This window comes from Lepisosteus oculatus, chromosome 9 (assembly GCF_040954835.1).
Source record: "Lepisosteus oculatus isolate fLepOcu1 chromosome 9, fLepOcu1.hap2, whole genome shotgun sequence".
Lineage (NCBI taxonomy): Eukaryota > Metazoa > Chordata > Actinopteri > Semionotiformes > Lepisosteidae > Lepisosteus > Lepisosteus oculatus.
In genome coordinates this window covers 5,385,946-5,401,466 of record NC_090704.1, presented here as the reverse complement: position 1 = coordinate 5,401,466, position 15,521 = coordinate 5,385,946, and the positions used below count along the sequence as shown (strand labels likewise).

The 15,521-nt window shown below is 36.4% G+C and overlaps 1 protein-coding gene across 5 annotated transcripts in view; it reads right to left on the bottom strand.

The window, feature by feature from the left end:
• Nucleotides 1-15,521, bottom strand: part of slc6a9 (solute carrier family 6 member 9) — a 74,307-nt gene that overhangs the window by 24,954 nt on the left and 33,832 nt on the right. The window contains exon 1 of one of the 5 annotated variants that reach the window (XM_015355307.2): nt 8,121-8,463. The exons of 3 other annotated variants lie outside the window; for them this stretch is intronic. In XM_015355307.2, the coding sequence (XP_015210793.1) occupies nt 8,121-8,162 (42 nt within the window). In that variant the 5' untranslated portion in view covers nt 8,163-8,463. Of the gene's footprint in view, nt 1-7,279; nt 7,709-8,120; nt 8,464-15,521 lie in introns of those variants that run through there. One more of the 5 variants, XM_015355312.2, reaches the window with a different exon arrangement.

Sequence of the window (15,521 nt, the reverse complement as noted above, 5' to 3'; positions counted from 1 at the left end):
TATAACAGATAGCACATTACAACAATTAACCATGGGCCAAGAATGCCTTGTGGCTGGCCATCTTCAGCTGTAAGGCAGCCAACCAATTTAAGGTGGCAATTCTGCCATATATTTTACAATGGAGAGACTACTCAAGAGCAATTGTGCTCTTTATTTTGGACAGCGACTGCATTTTGGGGTTAAAAAATTAAGCAGGGTATAAAAACGTGTTGCAAGTGTTCTAAAAATATTCACGAGAGTCTTTTACGGAGTATATCAGGCCTAAATGTATTAAGCAAGAATTGCAGCTCTAGGTCTGCGATGGACTGGTGTCCTGTCCAGGGTGTGCCCTGCCTTGCTCCCGTTGCTTGCTGGGATAGGCTCCGGCTCCCCCAGGACCCTGAAATGGATGAAGGCATACAGCTCTGGGTCTGTTAGTCTATTAAAACCAGGTGATGCACAGAATAAAACATTCTACCTGAACATTCAGCTATTTCCCGAATGTGCTATATATATTATCATCATTGGAAAAGAAGACAATACAAATTGCATAATACTAATACATAAAACATGGTTCCACACCACTCTTACCATTTAGATTCTAGAGCTTGGACCCTACTTACTTTGACCTACTTCAGCTTACAGCAAAAGCTTGAGGGGAATACTCAAAAATAAGAGCAGTCTTTCTGACATTTCAAGAAAGGCTGGGCGTTCTGTGAAACACAAAATGTGAGCTATGATTTGAGTAAAAGATCATCTTCAAAGTCAAAGTTATGACAGCCCTAAAAACCCCATAATTTCATTCTGGTAATGAAGAGAAAATAGGTTAAAAGGGATCAGTAAAGGTTTTTTGATGAGTTACCAAGATGTACAAAAAACAATTCCGAACTCCTACTCACTATAAGTAAACAAATTATTCAAAGTCAAAACCCAGTCGAGTCTATTCAAGAAATTCATAGAACGTCGTATGAAAACTCTGCCAATCCTGTATTTGGCATTGGTTCTTGGATACGAGCAGGACCTATAACATAATGCTGGGGATCAAAATGTATTAATTCGAAGTCCTTGCAGAATGCAAGTACTTTTCATTGCAGTCATTTTTCAGGAGCAGTGTATTTTGTGCATCCTTCAGCCTCAACATCCATCCATTAACAGAAAGCCACTTATTCCTGGTTAGGGTCAACTCAAGAGCCTGTTCAGTAAGCACAGGGCGTAAGGTCAGCCTGGACATAATGTCTGCAATGCTAGACACAATCTAACTGGAAAACAGAATTCAGGCTCTGAATTACACTACAATGTAGCAGATTTATCAACCCAGGTTTCTAACCAATACACATTTACGTACATCTATTTAAAGAAATGGATTGTTTCTAAAAAGTCAAGCTTTTTTATGAAGACTTTTGAATACACAGAGAGGCACTGAACAATAGCATTTCTTGCTTTTTTAAAGCCTCTCAGTCTAATTTTGTATAAAATATTTTTGTGCAGTGAAAGTAATTAACATAAAACAGAATGAGTGACACACCTAGGTTCTTTCCATTATATCGAATTAAATACCATCCTCAGTAAGCACTATGCGTCTTTCTTTGAATTGCTTAGTCTAATCTCCTGCACACACAGCACTTTCTTATCTAGACTTTACTGCAAAAACATTCCAGTCAAGCTTCTGTAGAACTGCTTTCCAAATCATCTCAAACTTGGTGAGAATGTTTGTGTTATAACACACAAGTCAGTGTGGGATGGGAAAAGGTGTTTTCCCCCAGCAGTGTTATCCTCCCTAGTGTTTGCCTGTTGGATCAGGAAAGAGTACAGTAAGTAGGTACACATGTGACACTGCAACGGATGAAAAATAATTTCAATTTCCTTATCTCAGAAGTGCCAAAACTTCGGTGCCTGATCATAACAATAACACTATACTCTATATTAGATACTTCCACATTAATAGTTAGTCCTGACACATTGTGTTGCCTACTGAAAAGCCTTGGACCCTGTGGTTCATAACACCTTGCAAATTCTTTTGCAACCCGTGATCTGTAGAGCTCAGTGTATGTTAGCACTATAATGCCTGTCACGGACATTAACAACTTTTATCTAAGGGAAATTATTGCATTTTATGAATTTATTAAATAACTCATTGCTCTATATTTTCCTTAGATTTACAAGCAGGTCTACGACTACATTTAAAGAAGTTCATGTAGGTAACTGTCTCAGCATTCATAGGCTGCAAAGTTCCTCTTTTCTTTTCACCATGAGAATAAACCATTACTCATTTCTTTGCAACTACATTTAAATACTGGTATCTGAAGGAGCCCAGCTAAAGATATTGCGTTATACAGCTGTATTTGTCAACAAGGGTAAGTGCACATATGTTCTCAATATCTCACTCCCAGTGAAATGCAACACAAAACCTTGTTTTAGCTATTTGTTTAAAAGTTCCAATATTATCCTGTAAAACAAAGGGATCTCTGCCTGCTTATGCTCTTCAACATATAAATACAAAAATCTGTTACTTGTTGAAACACATATTCTTCATTTTAAGGGATATTAAAAGATCCCTTTCTGTTTTATCAGTGGATATTTCTTTGTGTGCCAGTATTGCTGCATGTAACATCTGTGGGGTGCAGGAATTGCTGTGCCTAACTTGTGTGTCAAAAATGAGCACTGTGAGTGTATTTAAGAAGTAGAAAAAACAAGAGGAGTTACACTCAGCTTGTCTAGCCTGTTTGGTAGTTAGTAGATAACCGATCCAGCCATTCCTGCGTCAACAACATGGATGAGTAAATTGTCCCGAACACACACACAACAATTTGGCTAAAAGACGGTTTCCAGTTTTATTTCACTGTACAGTTGGCCTGGGTCATACAATCAGAAAACATCATTGCTTCAGACCATAAAATGTTAAGTAAATTGTAAGTAACTCAGTCACTTAAAATAGTCTATCACAGGACCTTATCTTCCATATAGAGATCATGAAATCTCTGAACGACTCTTTTACGAACAGACCCACAGTGGACTACATCCCAGTCGACATTTTACAAATGTAAAAAAAATATATATACTGTATTAAAATGTGATTTTTAATGCTTTAAATAATGAGAAACTTAGTTACTTACAATTTACTTTCAGCTTGCTTAAAAAATTACCATAACCCTACTTTGCAGGAGAGACTTGAAGCCAAGAACTATAACTAAACCTTTTAAAGAAGAGGGATGTTTAACAGAGCCATAATTAATGTAAGAAAGTTATAAACCAACATAATACAAACATTCAGTTTTTGAGGTTACCAAGTCATTTAGAAATGCATGTTATGAAGTTAGAAAGCATGACAGATGACAGCTTAATATTTGCAATATACCGGCAACACAGATACATTTCTAAAAACAGTATATGCATCATGTACAGTACTACTAGGTGCAATACGAACAAACTTTTGTCTTCGTTATTTGCGTTATCGCTCAACGGGAGATTTGTGTCCCCCTGCCAATACAATGAAGAAGTACAGTTAAGTCGCACACTGTCGCTTTAATGAACATTCAGGGACTGTTCATTCAATAGTGGAGAAAGCAGCCCATGGCAATCAATGATGGAGTTGAATCCCTCTGCGGACAACCCAGAAGCACTTTGTGGAACAGAAGAATGAGCATGACTCACGCTGCCTCACAGCACCCATATGGTTCTGCGCCGTACCCTGGCCTTCGCACTGAACAGGCTGCTGTGGCTTCAGGTCATTTTTCACGGGCAGCTGGCATGCTGACGTACACAGCCTAATTTACCTGGGCTTCGTAAAGGAAAAGAACCCGAGTCTTACTGCCCGTTACTGAGCAAATCATGCAGTTCTGCATCAGAGATTTCCTTTACAACGACTATCACCATTACTTTTATCATACATTTGGGAATAATAGACAGCATGTTACATCCCTTAAATATGATTTTCTGTTTCTCTCTAAATATGAACATATTACGTGAATGCATCATGTACACTACTACTAGGTGTAACACGAACAAACTTTTGTCTTCGTTATTTGCGTTATTTATATCCTCACACCTGAAGAAGGCTCCACGGCCGAAACGTTGTGTTCTCTTTCTTCTTTTTTTCAGCATGGAATAAACCTATTACTTGTTCCTTTGCAGCCTACGCATGCTGACGCAGCTACCCACCTGATATTACGTGTAAATATATACAAGTATTTGTATATATCCCTGACTGTGACTACTATACATGTAGTACATACAGTATATAATTTCCAATTTAAATCATTTTTCAAAAACCTTAAAAAAGGTATATATTTTCAACATTCACGTAGAGTCATTACATCATCAGTGAGTGGGAAAGGTAAAGGTATCTTGATTATCTTGATAGGAAAAGTGAATACCAATAGTCTTTGCTATTCTCATGGAAACCACTGAGACAGGCAGACAGCAGTACATTCTGATGTGAAGCTTGCCTCGTATGTTCAGATTCAAAATGTAAAACAGTACAACAGTACGATACTACAGTCATTAAGCAGAACTTAAAATGGTAGCGACTCACCTGCACCATATGATTGATTGCATTCCTTCAATTTTTTTTTATATTTACACAACAATGTAAAAGACTACTTGACATTTAGAAAGCCTTATACTAATAACTGTTATGATTTCTGCTTTTTTGGAAAAAAGTAAAAAGTACTTGCCTGCAGAAGAATTTCAGTTGATGACAAAATAATAGCCACTCTTTTTTAAAACACTGTTTAGCATAAAAACAACATCCGTTATCTAAGTGCCCTTCTAAAATCGCACTGCACTACAGTGGTCTCACATCAGGTGGACAGAAAATCATCAGCAAATGCATTCATGCAATATACTTCTAAATCAAATTAGTACATTTCATAATAAGACTAATATCTCATTTAACAAACATGACTGAATGTCCCTATTCTGCTTTATAAAAACCCATGCCTACCAGCGATTTTTTTATTCGCCAAGTACAAAATATACGAGGAATTTTATGAATGTGCTGTCAGATTTCATTTCACTACATTTCCATGGCTCAATATATATTACTGTATAGTGTGGAAATCTTGGAATGCTAAAAACTTGACCTGAGCATCGTGTTGTCTCTCATATACAGTATCTATTGTGAATATTGGGAACAAATCCCAAGTTCATGTGGTTAATGGAGAATTCCATTTAATGTTATTTTAATTGAAAGGTCTTCTAATATAATGCAGCAAATGTACTGATCTGTATTTTGTGGTTGAAGCTAAATGTTGCATTTAGCAATCTGAAGGAATGAAATCATTCAACTGACCGTTTGAAATTAAACAAATAGCAATGTTTTCCACTGTACACATAATTGCAATTCTTATAATAAATTACATTATATATTACATATATTATATTAATTCTTCTTATATTAAAGTAGTGCTACCACCTTATTCTGTAAAACACCTTCATATTTATAAAAAAAACTGACACTTTAAATTTTTAGCCTAACTTGGCCCTTTCTTCAATTAACTGTACAGTTGGCTTGGTTATTCTTCAGCACAGCTACTTTCTTCTTTGCTCGTGCTACAGAATTTTAGTATGATCAGACGCTTTGAATTCGGTGGTACAATTATACAATACAGCCTAATTATCTGTATCACCCTTCTTAATTCACTTTCTAGGGGGCATCTAAATTAACTGAGGTTTACAGCTCAACTGTAAAAAATAATTTCTTCCAATGTGCCCTCCAACAGCAAACACTACACGAACATCACAAAGATCAAAGAAAATGCAAAAGCGACAATGCATGGTAATAGTTTTTAAGTGTATTTCCAGAAGTGGAGAATGTCATTCTCTCCAAGTGGTGCATATTATGCAATTGCCATTCCTTCTGAAGTAAAAGCTTTGCTCTCATTATTTCAATTACTGTCCACTCAAAACCCGGGTTTAGAGACGGCATCAGACAATGTTTCACCAATCCAAGGCACAGTCTATACAGTCTTTATAAAGACAGTTTCGAAACTGTTGTAAAATTTGATAGTGGTGCTTTAAAAAAAACTACTGGAAACGCCTATAGAAAATGTAAGGATCACTATGCACTGGACAGCAGCACAGGTAATTTTATATCAGCTGTTAACTTGCACTGACAAAGATGCTCAACTATCAGAGGGCACATTAGCTGGGATACAATGGACAATACAACACATAAAAAATATAGCAAATAATCCTGAAGGGTTTTGCAGTCAGGTGCACCTGTCTGTGAAAAGTGCAATAGTTTTGTGCTAGTTCTGTCAGAAAAAGCCACCGAAATCCTTTACTTGATCCCACCACGCACTACATAATTAGGTCAGCTGGGTCACGTTCTTACACAATTCGCCGTGTCCTGAAACAGGGCATGACGGTGATTTTCTGATTTGTATTTATTTTGTATTTATGTGTAGAAATGAAGAGGCAAGTCACAGACTCAAGCACGGTACTTTAATCCTGTACTAAAACTATCCAATTAGTACCAAAAAGTTTAATCTCCTTTCTGAATTGTTAACACTGTTAGTCACATTTTATCAAATCAACTAGCTGTTACACTCTACATTTTGTTGCATTTTAATACTCCTTAAACAGATCTATCAAACAAAAAAACGATAAGACTACAACCACTAAGTAACTACAGGACTAACTAAATGGAAACCTTTAAAGACACTAGGCAATGCAAAGGAATACATATTCAACAGTTAAACTATGTAAAACTAACCCTTGAAGCCAATACACGCTCAAAACCCAGTTCCCTTGACCTTTGAAAGAATCCTAGATGAATTATTTCCCTGTTTAACAAACACTCAAGCCAGAAAAATCTTACTGAATTAGATGGTGGAGAAAATGCTATACAACATGCTGTTTTGCATGCATCTTTGATTGACTATTGATAGTATTTCAATGAAAAAGAAATGGCAAAATTATTTTTCCAACATAAAGCAGTACAGCATATAGACCACCCTCTGTTTTCGAAGACCTTGTCAAGCAAAGGTTAATCTTAATAAAGCCACATGCTTGCCTAGTTTTACTTAAGCAGGATACAGTCTTTAATAACCATAATGAGTCTAAATCAGAAACGTAAAGTAATGAGGCTGATGAGGAAAAGAAAATCACAGAACAATAACCCTCACAGTTTCTTACAACCTGCTGCACCCACTGCATTATCCTGTGCTGGCCTAAAACTGTGTTAGTTTAATGGAGTATTTCATATTTCAGTCAGCAACACGAGAGTTTGAACACAGAAAAAAAAAATCTAAATACAAATCACATAAAACTATTTGTCTACATGAAGGCATTTACCTACCACAAGCAACCCCATCTCTTTTCTTCACAGAGTTTTTTTCCAAGCTCACGTTTATTAATTTTTTAGACAAAACAGGCTTGGTTTTCTACCAAAAGAAGCTCCTTCTGCCTTGACAGAAGCTAACGAAAGGACGTGACAGAACTTGGCTCTCGATATAAATCCGAGGTGAACAATGTTCCATAACGGATATCTATGTATTTTCTTTTAAACTCTTTTAAACAAATCTTCCTTGGAATTGTTTAACTGACAAGCCCCCAAGCCACTAAAAAAACCATAAATATGAGCCAATCCCCCTTTTCTGACACTTTTCCCCCTCTTCTGTGTCTCCCTCATACACAGTCACCCAACCCACTTCCTTGGAAAAAAAAACTTATATTACACCCCATTTCCACCACTAGTACCACAACTAGAACTTCCCACTGCAATTAGTTATAAAAACTTTTCAGTCTGGCCACACGTGGGCTGGTTTTTAAAGAGTTGTATCCCCCATCTCACGTGATAGAGGGGCTATTGAGTCGTCACAGACCCCCTGAATGATCGCAGAAAAATAAGGCAATCCAGACAATAGGCCGTCTTGATTAATTCAATTCTTTCGAGACCTTGCCTCGTCGTCCGGGCAGCTTAACACAATTGCAGCTTTGATAGTCGTACAAACTCCTTCCCTCTCTCCCTTCAACCTCCTTTTGAAATCCGAAAAGTTTTCTCCCCCCTCCCTCAGCTGCGCCCTGACACAAAAGGCAAACCAAAAATTTAGGGGGAATAAACTTTCACTGTTGCCGAACATCTGTAGAGATACATCTAGCAAGACTGGGGGGGTTAGAATCTGTAAAAAAAAACTAACCTGATCAGCTGTGAAGGTAGCATTGCTGGTGGATTCTGACATGATTCAATAGCGGCCCGTTTTTCTCTCTCGTTTCCAGTCTTAAATTCTTCATTCACACCTTCCCTTTCGCTTCCGCAGAGAGGAAAAAAAACCCTCCTTTTGCTCTTGGTTGATTAATGCCTGAATTATTTTCACCTCATTTCATCTGATGGAGCTCTCTGCTTCCTCTCCGCCTCCCTCAATCATTCTGCGTGGAAGTTTCCTCCCCCTCTCGTTCTCTCCCTCACCCTCTCGCTCTGTCCCCTTTCTGCTCTGCTCGAACAATTCAAGAAAACATTTTTTTTTTCTAAAAAGGCGACAGAGGAGAGATCCACAGCTTTTGCGTCTACCTCGCCATGAATGGTGCCGTTGTCATCACTCCAGCTTACTGAATACAGAACGAGGAGATTGGTACTTGCTGCCTGAAGTCAAAGCTTTTGCCAAGCTTACACAAGAGATAAAATAAAAAAACTAAGGAGCCATGTACTTCCACAGGATTCACTTCCTCCTCTGTCTCTTTGTTTTTTCCTTGTTTTCAACATAGTCACATCCAGACCACCAACATTCCCATTCACCAACACTTGACTCCCAAATCCTATTCCCTTGACTTGGCCAACTTTTCCAAAAAGGTACTATTGAAAACAAAAGGAAGAATATACTGCACTACACTGCGTACGGTGTCTGTGTGGCATACCACCCCTGCACTGCAGAATGTATTTGATGTTCAGTTTTAGAAAGTGTATTCTTGGTTTGCTCAGTTTCAATTCTGAACAGATTTTACTGCATTGTTTCACAGTTTTTAGACTGCCGTACTAGCAATAGATCCATAACTACAGGAAACAAAAAATTACATCACCATACTCAAACCAAAAGAAAGCCACGTACAATAAATTCTGAGCATCAGGTAAATGATAGCAAAAGGTGATCAAGCATAGCAATACATTTAATGGGAGATAGAATGGGAGACTCTCGTGGTTTTACAAATAGGCTGAAGGAGAGATTTGGACGTGTGACAAGAGCAATCAGGCATGAAACCACAGACTTGTTGATCCCTTCCGCAGCTATGAAGACTCTTTGCCCAAGGATATCAGAGAGTCACCTTCTCTAAACTCCTTCAAATCCAGACTCAAAACCTTCTTCTTCAGAAAAGCCTTGACTTAACTGGTTCCATTCTTCACCCCTCTGCTCTTCTTAGTACCACCTTCCACGGTCTCCTCTATTGTTATTGTTGTATTGTTGTAATTGTAATTGTGTCTTATCTTTTGAATTCTTCTTATTTATTGTTGTAGTCTTCTTATTTATTGTTATTGTCATCCTGTAAAGCGCTTTGAGAAGCCACCTTTAAAGGCGCTATATAAAATAAAGTTAATTATTATTATTATTATTATTATTATTATTATTATTATTATAAAGGATGTACAGTTACCGCCACATCCAAAGAATATCATGACGGCGGTTAGTGTATTCGAACTTCCCTTAGAACCAATTAGGATTGAAAGTGGACAGAAGCAAACTATTTTTAGAAGGATTTTTATTTTCCCTACCGCATATCAATGTTGTCTAATTTAAACAATGCAAGTCAAAAGGACCCTTAAATGCTGAAACGGACTTAAAAGTAGATTGAACCTCACTGGGCAGTGCATCAGCTACAGCTCCTACCACTGCCGTTTAAGAGATGTGCTCCTCAATGCTGCTTCCTATGACATGTCCTACATCTATTATTATTTGAAAATGTAAAAACCTTTAAATATTGATAATACTAGACAATGGATATATCTCACACCCTTTTAATATCTTTTAGTCTGTTTTCCATAATCCCTAAGGCAGTGGGGTCACAAGGTGCAGGCACTGCATTGTCTGAGTAGTGCTTTACTCCTTGTTACATAAGAATAATACACATACATTTGTTTGGCCACAGGCTAAAAAGACAGAAGCCAAACTAGACACTAGGAAGAATGCAGTCAATGCACGTCAGAATGTGAATATGAACAAAAACGTTTGCAGGTCCGTAGAGAAAATTACACATCTACAGGCACTGGTAAAAAATATCCCTCGGTGTGTTAAAAATATGACTTTCAGAGAGTACTCCTTTAAGTGGAACCTGGGCACACGGGCGACATTTTAGGTCATTAAGGATACTACAGTGATTACATTGAGGACCCATTTTCAGGCCATGAGTGTGCCTGCACACAGCATAACAGGTCAGATTTAATGAGGATTTTGTACTGTGGTATTCAGAAAGCAGAAGAACGAGGGGCTGAAAGGAAAGTATTGTGGAATATAAACCACAGAGACAACTGAAACAAAAAGCTCTTGAACTACAGAAGTAACCCTAACACCTCGTGTGCTAGAAATTGTGTTTACTAATTGGCTGTTTAACTTTTTGGTATTTAGTTTCAATTATCGAATGCAGCTGCCACACTCTTGAGTTTGCCAAAGTCCATTAGTGCAGTTGAATAGTGTGTAGATGTATCCAAGCTATGATTCACAGGAGATACACAAAGGTAAACAGAAATAAACATTTCTAAGAACATGGAATAATACAAGTAATCACCTTCCTGCATATAATATACAAGAAATGTATGTAGAGTGATAGAAATAAAAAAATCACATTCAAAACTATACAAATGAACCAATAAACGCTATGACTGTTTTTAGACATTTTTTGAAGGATCCAAACAATTACTGTTGTTGCACCATTCCTCTGTTTCAAATCATTACACATGGTGTAGCATTGCCAAATAAAATATTTAAGAACATATGTGACACATTTTTGTATCTGTCACTAAGATGCCTTCAGCCAGCAGGCACCACAAGAGGGCAGGAGATATTACAATGTTCTGCAGACTGTCAGAAAGGTAGGGCAATGTGGGGGAAAAGGTTACTTTATGACCACACATGCGCAAGTGGAAAAACACCAGAAGAAATCCAGAGATGCACTATACAGCTTGTACAGTTCTCAGGATAGTAACCATTCCATGGATTAAAATTAGCCTTCCCTGTCAGCGTCTGAGACCCTTCTGAAACAGGATATACCAGAGGGGGCCAGATCCCAGCACCCCTCAAGAGATCTGAGTGTCTTGAGAATTTATGAATGGTCATCTGGTCACATTCACCACATGACTGGAATTAGGAAAAGCCTAACAGAGGTGCAAAGATGACTTCCAAAACCTAGATTTATTGCTACCGATGAGAAACTTGTTTTTTTAATTGACATTTCTGCAGATGAGGCATATTAAAAAAAAGAAACACAACACTTGAGTTTCAGCTAAAAAATGACAACATAGATAACAAAATTTGCGTAGGAATGAATTTACCTAATGTGACAGAATCCAGCGTTCAAAAACAGACAGCTCACTTTTCAAATATAAATAGCTCATAATTTATTAATAGCTCATTTAGAGGTTCATAGAATTTTTTTTTCCATTTTCATACATATTTAAGCTTAATAAGAAAACATCAAAATCTACAATGCGAACACAGGTATCACAGAAAAACTTCCAATGTTTATTTTCTTGTTCAGTTACTCAGATTTTAAAAAATGTAACTCCGTCAATTTTACTTTGTGTAGTTTCAATACAGTGCCAAAAAGATTATCTTTGTCTATAGGTCTACAGTATGCCTATTACAGTGAAAGAATGCCTATTGATTCTTAATTCATAGAAGCAGAAAAAAAACACCTAATATGTTATAGCACAAAACACAGAAAAAATGATCCAGGTAATTTGATAAGTATTATGGTAGCTTTCATTTAACACCTCTATTGATTGATTAAATAAAAAAAAAACATCTTAGTATTTTTATGACCAAATGTACAGATTCAACCAATTAATTCTAAGCTGACTGTACAATCGCTAAAAGTATCACCATGTAAGCATTCTTTAACTAGCCTAACTGGGTTTGTTATGTGTGATTACTTAAAACACTGAAGCAATAATTCTGTAGATAAAACATTACATGCTTGCACTATGGAAAATGTATTTGTATGGGTGATTGGCTTCCAGGAGGAAGTGTTTTTAACATTACACATTAGGGATTTTACAACTTATTTTATGTATCCTTTCCTTCTAATCCCTCAAAAAGGCCTGTTTATTTTCATCTGTGTTGACATAGTGGAAGTGCAGTATTATATACAAAAAAGAAATGCCAATATCTCTCTTTAGCATACTGCACAGAAAAAGCCCCTCTTGTTGCTTTTTTAGCAACACCAGAAAACACATCCCATCCTGGTACAAAACAAGAAGAAAATCACTGCACTGAGTGACACAAAACAGCCCCTATACAGTTTCAAATGTGCTGTGTTAATAAGGTCTTTTCCATTCAAGGCACGCCGCCTCTATTGACAAGTCAAACAAGGGGCTTCAGTGTGGGGTAAATTACTACTGCTGACCAAACATGTCACTTTCGTAACTTATTGCCCACTTTGATGTAGTGTCTGGTTTCTTGAGCTTTCAGAGTTGTCAGCTCACAATTCCCCCACCCTGTTAACAAGACGTACAGTATCGAAAAAACACTATACCTGCCAGGATATTCTTCCAAGAAATCAAGACATTACAGAGGAAAGGATAAAACTATTCTACGAATAACATAACAGCTCTTTTCCCACCTTTTTCCCCAACCATAACCAAAAAAACGATTTAAGAAGTAAGAAAGTGCTGCCATTGCAGTTTCCCAAAGCTTGAGACAGCCTCCCAGATCTGATTTGACTCGAGGCTAATTCACACAACATGCAACTGTGTTCATAATATCACTCTTCCAGTATCTGCAAGTCCATTAATCTAGAAATACTACGAAGAACAATGGGCTGAGATACTGTAATTCTGTGGAACCGCCAGGTAGGTACAGTACAGTGTTAATGTTGCTCTTGTTCCAGTTCCAACTCGTCTGAATAAAATGACAAGAACATGGCGCAATAAAAGTAAAAAATGACATTAAAGTGTGATTAAAAGTGAGAAATCTCAAGTAAAAATTGCTTGCATTAAAGACAGCTCTCTTTTGCGGATCTGAGAAAGAGTAAGATGCCTTTATCTGCTGAAAGTAATTTAAAATGGGTTAAATAGGATTGAAATGCAATGATAAAACTGGCAGGGACAGGAAGAAAAATGCCTTTTGCTCAGTACAGGTTTAAATACCAGTGCATTAAATGCATCCTAGTCTTAAATTACACTTGGGTTTTTTTCTCCAAAATATCTCTTGCAAATGCCTTGCCTGGCATTTTGCTCCACAGGATTTGTAAACCGGCTTTTAAAAGTTTCCCTTGGATACAGTCGAGTCTACTGCCAGCTGGAAAAGAGAGCTTGCCTTTGGCAAGATGGGCATCAATTCACTGTATGAAAAGACTGTAAATTTGCAACAATGTTGACTGCAGCACAGGCTGTAAAAAAAGTCCAGAAGACTTGCTTGATTTTTGTCTTCAGTAATCTGTTTATCACCATGTTGCAATAATAAAACAAAAATAACTGTTATGCAAATTGTATTACAACTGAAAAAGAACACAACTTTAAAAGTTAAATGTTCATCAGTTTAATATGTTAAGTGAAGATGATGTTTTCCTGAAATCATTGTATTTTCCCCCAAAATGAAATATTATTTTGTCAACTGCTTTATACTTCCAGTTACTTCAGATTCTTTAAATTACACTATCCATGCAAGTTGATCACTTTCTATGTCCAAAGACATTGAATCCAAAGATTACATAAAATAACTTGAAAAGACAATATAAAATACTTGGTACTTTTGATTTCAGTCTTCAGAATGTCCTTTCACATTATTTTTGCTCCTAGTGGTACAACTTCAATACTTCAGCCTACAGAACTAGCCTGATAGACATACTCTCACTAAAATATGTGGGGGTTGTATGCACATGAAGAGATATTATATATATTTGCAAGTGATGCTAAATAATTTATTAGTCTTTTAGAAATTGTACCTGCTGGTGGTTATTTGGTCACTTGTGTGACATTGCAGGCTAAAGCAGACTACTTTTTTATCAAAACTAATTTTTCTAGACACAAAAATGATTTTAGGTTGTCTGAAGACAGCACATTTAGTTGTACATTTTCTTAAATGTTAATGTGTGGTATAAACAATCACACAATGTTTTAAAAGGCACAGGGCTATGCTGAAAGCATTGTGATATGCATCACATATTATACCTTTTAAAGCTTTAATATCCATTTCTTTCTAATGCTTTCAAATAACAGGGTATTTATTTACATTTAAATATACCATATTTCAATGTTGTTACTTATTTGCATATTTTTTGTGTCCAGGTTAACAGCTGTTGCCATTTATATTATGTTTAAAGTATAAAAAACTCTCCAAATTATTAAGAGTTCAATTATACAATAAGATAAAAGAGTATTTTATGCTTTAAAAAAAGATAAAGTGATTTACACTCCTGTACAATGTGAACCTACTAAAGCTGTGTCCTAATTATACATAAAATCGTTAAAAAACCAGACATACTGTGCTGCATTTAGAATAATTAAGGCTTCTGTCAGCAACAAACAATAACAATTTTACTGCTGTTTTGCTGTTTGCTGTTTTAAATTATTAACATGGATAAATAAAAGCATCATCCTACAAATTGTAATAAACAGTAAAAAAACAAACAAGCAATACAAAAGCAGTCAATATGTTTGTGTGACTTATAGAAAAGATTGAAAATAATATATGAAACACTTTCTTTTCATTTGTTAAACTGTCCTTCCCAGAAGAGTTTTATTTACTCAATTAATGGAACTCCAACATTATTTTTAAAATGTTTCAAAGCTGACAACTACACCTAAAGCCTTCTATTTTTGAAACATTGTGTAGTCAACCTCTCAAGCACCATTTCACAATATGTGCTGAAAAACTATTTTATAGAAATAAAAATATGTTAACATAAAACAGACAATAGAAATGATGTTTTCTACAGCTCAGTGAGATGTATTCATATTTTCTTGTCTGCTATTACATTTCACATTCATATTTGTTTTTGACTATTTTTAAAAAGGTCATACATAAAGTAATAGTCTACAAAACAAAATACTGATAAATAACACATCATCTAGGCTGTGTTATATGCTAGAACACCAGTTGCACACTGAAAGCTACTTTCTAAACAGGTTCAGGGCATGGAGAGCAGAACAGCAAAGGGAAAAAAGGATATGGGTATGCAAACTAATGAAACCCATTATTTTAATTTTCGATGTATTTTAGATGTATGAAATCCGCTTCCTTCAGCAGGTTCATTGAATACCGCTATTCAATGTGCAACGTACTGATGGACTGTCCAAAGCATGCCCAAGGCCTTGAAAACAGATGACACAGCACAAACTTTTCTTTGAGTCTCTTGGAAGATCCAAGCCATTAACTATGGAAGAGACTTAAAAG